Below are 13821 nucleotides of genomic sequence, written 5' to 3' on the forward strand. Positions count from 1 at the left end.
TATATTTAAATCAATGTAAGCATAGGCTGGTTGGCGCAGGTTGCGTAAACGGAAATAGGGCGCACAAAAACAGGACAACGGAAAACGAGATATCACGCAGTATTCTCCCAGTATCAACTTGTCCTCCTTAGTCCTGTTTTCTGTCTTGTTTTTCTCGATTAAGCAACCTGCTTTCTTCGGAAGGCCGCATCCGGTCTTTTGTAACGTGCATTTTATAGTCGCTATGCGATATTCTCTTTTTGCTACCTTTACTCGTCAGTTTGCGGCAGCACTTATCCGGCAGCTTATTGAGGAATGCATACTTGAGCGGAACACCGTGGGAGTTGGTTGTTCGAAGCCTTTGCACCTTATTCGCGCTAAACCTAGGAAGACCTCCGGAATGGAGGCGAAAAGCAAAAACGCCCGTGTGTTCGAAATTTCGGCGCACGATAAAGATCCCCAGGTGGTCGAAATTAGTCCGGAGCCCTCCACTACGGCGCGCCTCATCGCCTGCGTTGCGTCGGCGCGTTAAACCCTACAATCAATCAATCAATCAATCAATCAATCAGACCTCCGGAACGCGGTGGCACGATCGAAGCTTACAACTTCTTATCCTGCCTTCCCTCACGCCCTCCCTCCCTTGTGTAGCTTTTTTGATAGCGAGCAGGGGCCAGGGTAGGGTGGTCCGAACGAGCCTCACAGTTTCTGGCACAGTGAACAGATAAGCGGGTGTTGCAGATACCTCGAAGGACAAAAGTAATAAACAAGTGGAAAGAAAGATGAAAAGTTTTATTGGTTATCTCTCCCGGGCCCTTTTTCTATTTCATTCTTTGTTTGTTCAGTTGGGTGTTCCGATTGCGCGCGTCTGTACACTTTAGCAAACGTTACAGAAATTGCGGTGGCGCCGCTTTCGAAACTTCTTCAGTCACTCTACTTCCTCTTTTTGCGTCATTCCTACTTTCGACGTCTCTATTTGAGAAGGCAGGCCCAAATTTGGAGGACAAACACTTCTCGCCATAATGAAAAGCGGGTCGAGTTGGCCGCTACTGCCTGCAACCGACCGCGGTGGGACCCGCCGCTGCTTCCCGTAGGGGCGGAGCTCCAAACACGGGAAGCCTTGGAAGGCGCTCGGGGGAGCACGGGAGGCTCCCGTGCTTCCTTTTTTTTTTTTTCCCGGTTCAGCGCAGTACCCCCAGGCATGAATCGACTTGTAGAGGAACCTGCGTGGGCTCCGACAGGATATGATTTGTAGCTTTTCACAAACACGGCAGCCCCTATGATGTTTCTTTCGCTTCTGTCCTGTCTTTCATTTTTCTCCGGTAATTGGAACGCTACGTCCGTAGGCGTCCGGTTTGGCCTCCGTGTTTTTTGCGTGGCCATGTCAGCCATACGTAGGTTCTTAGGACATTGTCAACTTAATTGGAAGCGAGTAATTTCTAGGGTGACTGGCTTTGCAGTACTTCTCGAAAAGTAGCTATTCTGCTTGGAGCAGTATATGCTTTTATATTTTGTCCTATATGTGAGGGCTTGCTATGCTCGAAATATTGCTTACAGAATTGTTCAGTTATGTTCCTGGGGGATGTGCTGTTTGTCGAAAACGGCTGCACCTATAGCTGTTACACGGGCTGGACTGCGCGCTGCTGTGCGAACTGACGCGAGGGTTCGAGGTTATTTGACTTTAACTAGACCACTAACATACATCAGTGCCTGAACTGGAGCAGTGGGTTACGTGTTTCAATTTTGTTGCATTACTCAAACGTCGCGCTTCTGTTTAACTCCGATTTAAAATCCGCTCTTGTGGGCGCGTCGCTATACTGACCCTGAGGCAGGAGGTTGGTCCTCAGGACAAGACAGGGTACGAAGGTGTCGGCGTTGTAATAGTAACGCGCCAAACTCAAAATAGCCTCGCTGCGTCATGGTTGTGTGGTTGGAGTGAATGGCTGGTGAGACTGAGTATACGGTAATTCGACGATTTTGAGACACCCGTGCATTGACGATTTTGTATTTAGCTTAACGGGCAATTGCGTGCGTAATATTAATTCCGGCACCGCGTACGAGTTGGGTGTTTCAATCCTTGGGCGCGACTCAAACATCATAGAAGCAGGATGAAAGAATGGTCATCTAGCACGAAGTTTCGCGCACGCTGACAAAAACCTTCTTTTTTTTTTCGTTTGTTATCGATTAATATGACGCTTCCCCATTCCCCACTACCACCACAGCGGTGGCTGATTTTCTCAACGCCGTGAAAACCCGCATTTCAAATGTATCATGGTGTCCGTGGTCACGAATCGAATCAGCGACCTCGTGCTGCGTAGAAGAGCTGCGCCTGCGTGACGGGTCAGGTAAAACTAAAACAATGGGCCGAAGCGAGCGACCAGTAAACCCTCCGTCCCTGTCTCGTGTTCTTCTTTCGTCTCCGTCTGGACGGTTTAGAAGTGTCGCAGCATTCGGTGCGCTGCACGCAACTATGGGCGCTGCAAGCCAGGGCCGGAAACAAAGCGACGCTTCGCCGGGAGGACGTAGCAAGAAGATGGTCGCGGGCAGGAGGAGCAAAACGAATTGTGCATACATTTATGGCAGCTTGCGCGCACGGTGCGCGCATAACGAGTGCCAGTATGTATACGGAGCCGACCGTGTCGGGCCATTCTCATAGGTTGAGAGGACCCCCCGCTACGGGGCTTCCAATGCTCTGCAGAAGACGCGCTTCCATTGTCTTCGCGCCCTGAGCGCAGACCGTCTCTTTTCGCTTTGCGTATATTTCCTCTTCCTCGCAATAGCCCTGCTTCGTATTGTTCGCGGCTGTACCGTTTCTTCTTCTGCAAAAGTTCGCAATGGAGAGGGGAGTGCGCCCCAGACCCCTCCTTCTCTTTCCTTCTTTTACGACGTCTTCCTTTGTGTCGGGGCGCTTGCGAATCTCGGCGAGATAGCGCGAATATAATGTCGGGATGAATCCCCTTGTTTTGGCGCTCAAGAGCGGATGGGCCTTCCGGATCAGTCACCTCTAGTGATCGGAGTCTGCTCACCCTATTCGCGATCCGTGAACACACAACCGACGCTCAGTGCGCACGTCGCTGGGCCACGCTAAGACGTCGTAGACATGCCGTCTCGCATCACGTTTTCGAAAGAGGACCCAGCGGGCGCGGCAAGAAGCTAAGAAGCTGCCCGAATTGCTTGCTACGATTGCCTTCGGCGCGGCGCAATATGTACGCAAATGTTTGCGAATGCGATGATCAAAGGCGGGCGCGATGAAATGGAGAAGTGAAACACAAGGTCTCCTCCACTCTCCATAATCCGGAAGAAACCGGGGCTGAGCACGCACGCCTTTTTTAGGATGCTACTCTCTGAATTCTCGGCCCCCGCAGCTTAGCACTGCGGTGGCGCCAGGCGGCCTTGCAAACAGAGCGCGATCTTTCCGCATTTGCACGTAAATAACGCGCGCTCGGAATGTGAAGCGAGCGAGAAGTTTTCGTCTGTCAGGAAGTGAGAAATGTTGACAATTTAACATGAACCGATTCCTTGCAAAACAAACGTTTACGGGAGACAAGGTTACAGATTGTAGCTCTTCAGCTTCTCAATATTTTCGGAGAATCGATTCTACTTGCAGGTCTTGGAGCGTCGAAGGCACGAATAAACCCGATTCCGGTTTAGTGCGACATCATTCTTCACAGATTCAATCAAATTAGTCCTTGACGCGCCGAAGTTATCCCTGTGTCATGCGGCGCGCTGTAGTGCAAGGCTGAGGGCTTATTTACACCACATAGCAAAAACGTCCGTATGCACGAGATTTAGGCCACCGTTAAAGGTCCCCAGGTGGTCCAAATTAATCCGGAGCCCTCCACTGCGGCGCACCTCATCGCCTGCATTGCGTCGGCGCGTTCAACCCTACAATCAATCAATCAATCAATCAATCAATCAATCAATCAATCAATCAATCAATCAATCAATCAATCAATTATTTACTTCACATGGGGTACCTCAACTTCATCCTGTGCGTACAGATGGACTGACTTAAGCCTGCTTCAGAAACAAACAACTCTGCTGCTGCCGGAACCAAACCGGATGCTTCGTAGCGAACAGCAGACTAACATAGCCACTACACCATCGTGGGGTGTGTCTGACGGTCGCAAAGCCCCAAATCCATCCAACACTGACCGGTTGCCAGCCGACCGAAATTGATCCCCAGGGTAAGTGGACGGTCGCAAACAGGCTTGGTGCCCTTTCGCCCTTTCTCGATTGCCGCTGCGCTCATGAGGAGGCGACGATTACTTCGTCGAACCGCTTTTAAACGCGCTGACAAGTGCGTGCGAGCGTCGAAGTCTTCGCGGCCCTCAGCTGCTGCGGCGCTCTTGTTTGCCCTGGTCGTCAAGTGCGCCCTCAAGAAGCGTCGTTAACTGCATCGGACCGCTGCCGACGCTTGGTGCGCGTTCTTCTTTTCCTTCCCGCATCTTCCGGCCCGCGCCTGCTGGCTGTTGCAGCATCCGCGGCTCGAGCTCTCCGCTCAGCCCCGTTGTTTCCCGGCCCCCGTTCTTTCAGCAGCGGTGCCGCCGCCTGCGGGAATGACTCACCCTCATCGACGTTTCTTCGGCCACCGAGCAGCGGGCGGGGGGAGGCGCAACCCTGTGTTTGAAACGTGCTGCTTTGATGGTGGCGGTGGAGAGGGAGGGGGGGAGGGGCTGTGTCCTCTTAAAAGCGCCCTTCCCCCCGCACCCGTTTGCTGGCTTTCCCGCCGAGCGCGCACTCGAAATCATCTCAAACGCGGCCGCACAGCCGGTTGCCATGCGAGCTTTGCCGTCCCTGCTTGACGCCCCTCCTACTGTACTTTGCTGCAGCAGTCCCCGTCCCCGTGTTCAGGCGTATAACTTTCTAGGGACCATAGCCTAACCACGCTCCCGCTGCCTGTACTTCCGCTGCCTGTGCTGCCGCGTGCCTGTCACGACCACCAGCATCAGTCTTGTGGAAGTAACCGATCATATCAGTCGCCTACTCAAGCATCGTTAAAATTGTCCCTTGTAATCTGCCGCCAGGTGATACCGTTGCATTCTGAGACACATTTCCGAATGATTGGATAAGCCCAAAGTTTTAGACCTTTCAGGTTTTCGTGCAGTGTGTCTACACGTGTCATGCAGTCTCACCACAGGGTACCACGTGAATGATTCTCCACAAAATCTTTCCCCCTGCTGCGCGGTTTTTGTAGTTTTGGCGGATATAGTCAAAACGGTCCATCTTCAGCTTGCGGAATCAATAGCAACGTGTGCGGTGATGTGTTTGTCATATTCTTAGGTTTCCGTCTATCGGTCCAAAATGCTTGTTACTTGTGTCCTGTGTGCAAGCGTCATCCGAATAGTTTTCGACCCGGACGTCGTTCCGTAATGAATTGTTCGTTTTTACATTTACGCCATGTTTGTTGTCCTGCCACACCGAACGTGACTGCAATAGTGGAACAGTGGCAAAGGCTCCTCGCCGTTATATAGCTCCTTGGTGCTTGCTGCCTGACTCAGGCACTCATTCTGTTCCGCCAACACGCCGAGCAATCAACGTCCTCGGAACCCCCAAGCGGTTTACACTACAACGTCTATCGGAGGTTTCATAATCTGTTCGCAGCAAAAAAAAAAAAAACGGCGAATATTCATCCATTTTCCTGCATAGAAGCTATCTTTGCTGATCGCTGTCTTAACCGTGTCATGTTCGCGCATGCTTTTTTTTTTATATCGTAGTTTTGCTATGGCAGTTTTTCTGTACGCCTGTCCATCCTTTGTACTGCCGGTGTTAGGGTTTCTTCCCGTCCTGTACAAAATGCCAATCTCGTTTTTTTGTCTTTATTAAATGTGAGCTTTGTTAAGTAGACACCTCCCTTCGGTTTCTTGGGTGTGATGTGTGCCGTGCGCATTAAGAATGGGTCGGGGTGGCGTCCGCTCCTGGCCTTAACGGAGTAGTGACACGAAATTTCAAAGTTAAGATAACTATGTAAAATGCTTCCCTTTTATTAGGAGATATCTCCCGGAAAGTTTCAACAGTAACCATTCAGTATAACATATTTTAAATCCATATTAATCTTTGCCCGCACGAAAAACCCCAGAGCGGGCCAGCATGACATCATCTGCTTCTTGCCTCAAACTGCCGACGTTGGGGCTCTCGTGGCGTAGCCGACGCGCCGGCTGTGGTTGGCGCGCGCTGCTACGCTGTCGGTACACGTCATGGTTTTGGGACTGACGCCATAACACGAAAATTTCGTGTCAGTACTCCTTAAGAGGACGTCAGGACTGAAATTACGCACATATTGCCCCGAGCGTGAGAGTGAAATCGGATGAGGAAGGTGATCCTGCATACCCTACTCCCACCCCTATGAAATGCTACTGATTTGATTCCCTCGAACGCTTCACATTCATTTTTCTGAGTTTGCGATCAAATCTTCGTCCGCGTTGTGTTTGTTTTAAAACCTAACGCGTTTCGGGCGTCCGTGTTTTTATCACGTTGGTATCCGGCTGTGGACCGCGACAGCGTCGGTGTGCGCTCGTTAAACGACCGCTTCTGCTTCACATAAAGTAAAAGGCTTGCAGGCGCTCCAAGGTTAGGAGAAAAAAAAATCGGCGCTTCTCCCTTTGTTCAGCGGCGAGCGGAATAACGACCATTGCTCACCATTCGCTCGCACAGAGCCCCGCTTTCTTGCTGCTCTGACGCCCAGCGAGCGGTGGCATCTTCCCCGGTCTCTCCTTTCGCCTTCTTCTCCATCACCCCGCTAGTTTGCCGGCCCCCTCCGCGAGCGCTCCTTGAATGGCTTCGCCGGGATGATCTCATTCTGAAAAAGGCCGTATTAGTGTAGGCACGACGCGCACCCACGTTCGTTTTAAGGCGCCCGCCTCTCCAACTTTTTCCTTTTCTCGCGCTTCTCTAGCGCTGCTTCGTGAAGCCCCGGCGCAAGCTCTTCCTCATCCTTTTTTTTTTTCTTTTGAGTTGCCTCGCCTTGCTTTCCGGCGGCATATCCGGCGCGGATTAGAGCGAGCCGGAGATTAGGAGGCCCGGGATGCGAAGCGGCCCCTGCCTGTTCGCCCGCCCGCCTTGCACCGCGCCGGCTTGCTTCGTCCGGCTGTTTTATGAGCTCTCGCGAGCATCTGATGGGCTGTGCGCCTCGTTACTCGGCCGGTTACTTCGTCTCGCTTCGTCGCAGTTGGGTTTGCGACGACGGTCGTGGACTGCATGGGTTCCGCACTATACGTCTTCCGCTAGCTTTTTCCCCGTTACTTCCGCTAGTCATGCCTCCGTCATTATTTTTGTGCATACGCGCGTGGTCATTCGCAGCTATTATGGTTAACACGAGAATTCATCCCGTGTGTGTAGCTACATTTATCCAAACGAATTATATCATGCGTATCCTCTAAGACGACTTTATAACCATGACGAGTTTCGCGTCTTTCATACGCTTGGGTATGTTTGTTCGCTCTCAACTCTCTAGCACGTGTATGCGCGGACAGCTACGGGTTGAGTGCGGTGCTGGATAACTGCTGGAACTTGTGTTCTGATGCAACGCATTCTAAAAGGAAATATACGAAGTGTGTACGACGAGACGACTATCCCGCGCTTCGATGAGAACTGCAAGATCGGGGGGTTCGGTCTAATCTGCTTACCGAGGTCAAGCGGGATCCCGGGGACCCATTTCCCTACAACTAACAATAAGCTTGACGCAGAGGCCAGCATAATTGAGACTGCGAGAGCTGCCACAGAATGCGTTCCGTTTGTAGCGTGCCTTTTTCGGAGTCAGGCGGCCTCCGTTCGCGATCCGCTATATCTAACATTTTTATTTTGTTTTTAACACGCCATTGTTCACCACCAGCGCATCTGAATGTGCACTCGGGGGACGCGTACACCATACCGCTTTAAAATGTTCAAATCTGCGTCAGCCTGGCACAGCGTCGATGCTCCATAAGCAGATGTAAAGTGACTCGGTTCAGCTCAGTCGGCTGCCTAATTCCATTAGAGACGGAAGGAGTGTATGCAGGGACGCGTTCGGGTTAACTCGGTTATGACTTACTCGGAGCCGCAGCTCATCTCTGTATGAGCGCTCACAGGTGCCGCCGCAAGGGGTTGTGCGTCCCTTCAACGTGGCATTCGTGGCCGCTTCCCACGGCCGCGCCTGCATGCATGCGCCCGCAGCCTGCCAGGGCGCGCTTCTCCGCAAGAATATGCGCTTCCGCGACTGAGCTCGAGCCTTTTTTTTTTTTTTTTCCTTCGTTCGGCGGTCGCTTGTTTTAGCCCGCAATTTAATTAACGCTGGCGTGCCCGAGGCTGCCCCGGCTGAACCTAACCGATCGTATCTGCCCCGAGGCTGCGCTGCGGCCGGAGCGATAGTGCGCCGTCCGTCTTCTCTGTAGACGATTCTGCGCTCCTTGTTTTGTGTATGCAGTAGTGAAAGCTCGGCTCGATTTAAGTGAACGCTATCCGCTTTGTGCGGGCGCCCGCGTGCGGAGCGTCGCGCTTCGCTCGCTGAGCCGGCTGAGTCACCGCGACGTCGCTACGCCTGTTTCCCGGCTGGATGCCCGCAAGGCATCCTTGCCGGGCAGCGTGGTGGAGCCGTACCTTGCGAGCGGAAGGGAGACTGCGCAAGGGCAGGATTTGAGGGAGCGAGGGATCACTCGGCACCGTGTGTTGCATTACCGCCCCCCATCACACCGCCCGTACGTTTAATATTTACGCCGTTTCCCTTTCTAAGCTGCACCAACCGGTCCGCTTCAGTTTTCCTTCCTTATTTTGGCACTTCGCGTCCGCAGCCACCGTGGTTACGTTCCATTACAGGATGGTAGTTGTGAATACGACTAACGCGTGACGTGACAACTCATCCGCCGACGCATTTCTGGCGTTCGTAGCTTTTGCGTTGTTGTGCCCCGATTCCTCGAGGACAGCGTGTGACCGCGGTACGATATGCCGTCATAGATGAGAGGGAGAACGATTTCTGAAGCAGGGTCGCTTTATTAAATGCTTTGTAAAGTAACACATGTCGTCAGCCCGCATCGAATGATTGAACCATGAATCACAAATTGTGTAGACTTGGCCGAGTTCTGGCGTCTCCTAAGATGGGTGTGTTGCTCCTTACCCATACGTGCAATCCTAACAGAAAAGCACGCTTTACAGGCGGCATGCTTAGTTATTTTATTGCTTAGGGATACTTTAATTATGCGGTATTGCGAAGGATGCGCCACTTCTTGTTCTTGCGCATCAGTGATGTATATAGTCTAATCTTGTATTTTTCTCTAAGAGGGTGGAAATTGGTAGGGTAGTCTACGCATCTCCTCAAATCGATACGTGGATCTTCACCCGTACGTGCGATTCTAACTGAAAGTCGTGATTTACAGGAAGCATGCGCAAATATTTTGATGGTGGATAAATGGTGACTGGCATGTGGGTTGCATACAACAAATATGTATAGTGTCTGGTCTTTTATTTCTTTACGTAGGTCGTAATTCGTAGAGTTAACCAACTTCCCGCGTCCGCTCTCCTCGCATCGATGTGCGGCTCCTCAATCGTACGTGCCAGTCTAACAGGAAAACAAGCTTTGCAGGGGACGTTACTTTGCAGGACAGTTACAAATATCTGCGTGACGCATGTATAAGCACACAAAGCGTGCCAAAAAAAAAAGTGTTTATATTACATTTTAATGAATGCGGCGAACACTTAATTTTCTGCGTTAGCAATACCGTGATATTTTGCAATGTGTAAAGTATCGGCGGGCTTGGCCTGCAGTGTATCGAGGTTTCGCCTAATCGTAGCACGATAACTCACTCAGGGTGCCTTTCGGTGTAAAACCGTAAGTGGGCTTGTTTCTTCCACGGCATCGCCTACGAGCGCGCTTAATGCGGTGGTGCTTGGTTGCTCGGGCCTGGATGCAGTGTTTTCCTGTTTTGCCGTCTTAATTGTCTACGTTCTCTGACAATCGCTGTCGAACTGCACTTCAAGCGGCAGCAACATGTAAAGCGGTGTTCAGTATTAGCTAGGAGTGTAACCGCATCAGTCCGGTTGTTCTCAGTTGTCGACATCCGGCCGATGTAGCTTCCATAACACCTTAGCTAACAAAAACTGCCGCCGTTAAGATGATTAAGAGCACATAGACATGCTTCTAATGGAAATATTGCTTGGTCGGTTGTCCTCCTAGAGCGTCCCCGTCCATACCTTCAAACATCTGTTTTCTGCGTTGGCCGCAGCTCCCATAGAAGACACACTAGACAAAGGGCGCTCGGAAAAATAAATTTTGTTTATTTTCTTTCTTCCTTTCAGCAAGCCTAAGCCTAAAAAAAGCTTAGAAGGGACAAACTACATTATGCTAAGAATTGAATATGCGCACACGTTTAACGGATCGAGTAAGCGGGTATTTAGCTTTGCTGGCAAGCATTCATTACAGAGTACTTCCACCATTGCCACACTGATTTGAATAGAACAAACCGCTGGTTTGGTATCGGGATACTATGCGGCCGTTGATGGTTGTGTTCGCGTGAATGTATATATGACGACGACGGCGCGGCCAACCGACAACATCGACGCTCGCATGCAGACACGGAGCAGTGGGAGCTGGTGAGCGGCGGCGAGGGCGGCGTGGGCGACCACCCGGCGGCGCGGCACAACCACTCGTGCGTGGTGCACCAGGGGGCCATGTGGATCTACGGCGGACTCACGGACCTCCAGGAGCGCGCTGACTTCTGGACCTACAACTTCGGTGAGTGCTCCCCCATTCTGTATAATGCAGACGGGCGTGTAGATTTTTTTTTTTTTTTTTTTTAGCGAGCACTAGGTTGATCGAGCACAAAAAGCTTAGCCTGTAGTGTTGCAACAGAAAAGCACTTAGGACTGCTTTGGACAACACTTTATTGTCGGGAATTCATGCTGAGTCTAATGCACGCACACTAAGGAGAACACGCAAAGCCTGTTTCAACCGGCCTAATGATGCAAATGCACTGAAGGAGGCTTGCTTGCTTACTGAGAACAAACCTGCATAAGATCGTTCAATAAGGGGCTTTTTTTACGGTGCACTGGAGTTATCTCAGTTGCTTGAGTATCATTAGCTGTCACTGTTTATTTACGGATATGTCTTGCAATAACTGAAGTGAGGGTAACCATTCCTGCAATTTCTGCAACTGACTAGGACACACTTATTAGTTATATAACTAGTCATTTTTGACCATCGTTACAATTCTAAGAAGGAAGCTGTGAGAGAATATAATTCAAGCCTCGTTTGGAGAAACACGAAGTTTATTGTGTGTTTGCCCCATCCTTCAGCCACTACATAATATCGATAAACAGCAACACGAGTGAAACAGGATTGCCAATAAGCAAGCCTGGGGTCAGGAGGGAAGAAATGTGGTTACACAATGCCATAAAAATTTGCAATTGGTTGCACCTCGTCCTGTGGTTTGTTAAGTGCACATAAATTCACTTTTTTCGTTCATCAGGCACTGAAAATTCTTTGCTTACTACTGCAAGTAGTTTGACATTTTGTTCTCAGAGCACCCAATTTGTTTGCACTTATAATAACATTATTTCAGTGTGTGTGACATGTAGCAGGAGTTCTTCCATACTTAAGAAGTTTGGTATCAAATTCTAGTTAATTAAGCCAATTACTACAACATGTAACCTCCAATCCAGTTTCCACGCAGCCCAGTAACACCACGTGTTGGAAATGATATGCATGTATCATTTGCTGTAAATTTTTGTTACCAGTGAAAGACAAAACAATTACTCAATTCTTGCAGAATATATTATAAATTGACCCAAAAACCAAGCAAATACTGTGGATTGTTGAACGTGGCGGACACGGAAATATAGTCGTTAATACCAACTGCCAATAATGTCCGAAAAGATGATAAAGAAAATGCTTTCTTAATGCAAAGATTGTGACTTGGAAACCTGGTTGAACTTATAGTGTAGCAGTATAAAAAACTATCATGGCCGACGTGTGATAGTAAACCACTGGCTGTGACTTCCACTCGTTGCGCGCAGATCCTTCCCAAATCAAGCTGCACTGGCTACTGATCTTCATTCGCTTTTCAAAAGAGCATTAGTGCTGAAAATTTTATCAGTGTGGGAGTTAATGTCTGGATAGCTTTTTTACGGCATCCCCCTTCCCTTCTGCATGTATTCTCCTGCTGTGCTCCTGGCTGCGCGTGTTTATGCCACCACGTTGATGCTTTCATTGGTTCCTGGATGCAGACAGTGGCCACTGGAGTCGTGTGCGGCCAAGCAAGGGTGGCCCTGGTGAGCTTCACGGGCATGCGGCCGTGCAGGCCCAGGGCCTCATGTACCTCTTCGGTGGAGAGCATGCAGGTGCTGCCAACAACGACCTTTGGAGATTCCACTTTGGTACGTAAACATCCGGCACAAAAACCACAAACCTTCCCCCCTTGAAGGTGGCGGATGATGTTACTGCTACCTTTGCTATTTGGGTGCTGATTTGCTTCAGGGGCTTGTAAAAATCATAGTGGTGAAGGAGTGTAAAGGTTTAAGCTTGAGCTTGGTTTGCTGGCGTTAGCAAAAAGAATACAGTGAGAAAAAAAACTGCCCCGACACAAGGTGCCCGGCACGACCTTACGCAGTGGCTTTAGAAAAAAAAAATACTGAGCACACGTGAGCATGTGCTTTGCAAGGAGTGCCCAGCTTCGTCCAAGCGTGGGCTTGCACCATGTGACGAGCCCCTGCATTCGTTGTAGTTGTCTTCGGCGCGGCGGACTCCTGGCTTGCGGGTCGCTGCAGGGCTCCTCCCCCCGTAGAGTCGGAGGCTGTTGCGTTGCCCATGTGACGTATTTGGTCCGTTGAGCATGGGAATTCTGGGGCAGGGTCATTGAGATGGGGAAGCCATGGATAGGTCGGAGGGAGGCGACGTAAGCGGGCTTGACTCAGTCGGTGGTGGCCGTTAATTTCGAAGCTGACAGTCTTGGGTTGCCATTTGTCATACGAGGAATGTGCGTAGATTTGCTCTTACCGCTCCCTCTCACTTGGGATCAGCTGTCAGTGTGGGGAGAAGCTAGGTCGACCCCTAGCTCTGCTGCTTCTCCAGCCTTAGCCTTGCACCACTAGTGCAAGCTGCGCCATTTTTTTCCTTACACTTACGTGCAGCGAGTGAGACCTGGGAGAAGGTGATGGTCGAGGGCTGTGTTCCGACTCCCCGGTGCCGGCACGTGGCACTTGTGAACCCCTGCCTGCCCACTTGGGCAGACCGCGTGGCCGTCACAAGGGACGACGAGCACATGGCGCCTGGTGGCTCCCCACTTCCCCAGCGGCAGCGCTACGGCCGTGCCGCTTCCATGCGCTTCAAGGTGCACCCGGTGTCTCGGCTGTGCAGCAAGCGCACGGGCTCCCAGGACGACGACGATGATGACGACGATGGCGGCTGCGCGTATGGAGGCTGTGGGGCTCAAGTCAACCTCAGGTACATGCATGCGCCCTGTCTTACTAGACTGAAAGCCATATCTGTGTAGCTCCTAGGTAGTTCCTGTTGGCTACATTGGTCAGTTGCTGCCCAGTGTCTCGATGTCTTCTTATAGTCAGGAACAATACGAAGCAGCACCACTTGGGTAAACTCGGTAGCAGTAGCCACGTGTACACTTGTCATGAGGGTGGCCGCATAGGATGTGGTCAGTGATGGCGTTTGCCTTCTGGAAGCAGGAAGGGAAGCTCACCATTGCCGTTGCTTGTGTGATTGCGGTGCAGAGCTTGTGGGGAGTACAGCCATCATGCAGGTGTGCAAACACCTGAGAGAGGCTTGGCACTACTTCATAAGAAGCACAGGCATTATTTGCGGGGCTACTTCGTCATTGTTAGCAACGGTGTGGTCAGCTCTTATTGAAGCTGACCAAACTGCTTGCA

The 13821-nt window shown here is 50.9% G+C and overlaps 1 protein-coding gene across 1 annotated transcript in view; it reads left to right on the top strand.

The window, feature by feature from the left end:
- LOC144170197 (uncharacterized) overlaps positions 1-13821 on the top strand; it is a 109741-nt gene that overhangs the window by 81360 nt on the left and 14560 nt on the right. The window contains exons 6-8 of the mRNA XM_077699827.1: positions 10517-10678; positions 12169-12318; positions 13072-13384. Of these exons, the coding sequence (XP_077555953.1) occupies positions 10517-10678; positions 12169-12318; positions 13072-13384 (625 nt within the window). The remainder of the gene's footprint in view (positions 1-10516; positions 10679-12168; positions 12319-13071; positions 13385-13821) is intronic.

Source organism: Haemaphysalis longicornis, unplaced genomic scaffold (genome assembly GCF_048455015.1).
Source record: "Haemaphysalis longicornis isolate Haplotype H1 unplaced genomic scaffold, Haemaphysalis longicornis Haplotype H1 scaffold_2, whole genome shotgun sequence".
NCBI lineage: Eukaryota > Metazoa > Arthropoda > Arachnida > Ixodida > Ixodidae > Haemaphysalis > Haemaphysalis longicornis.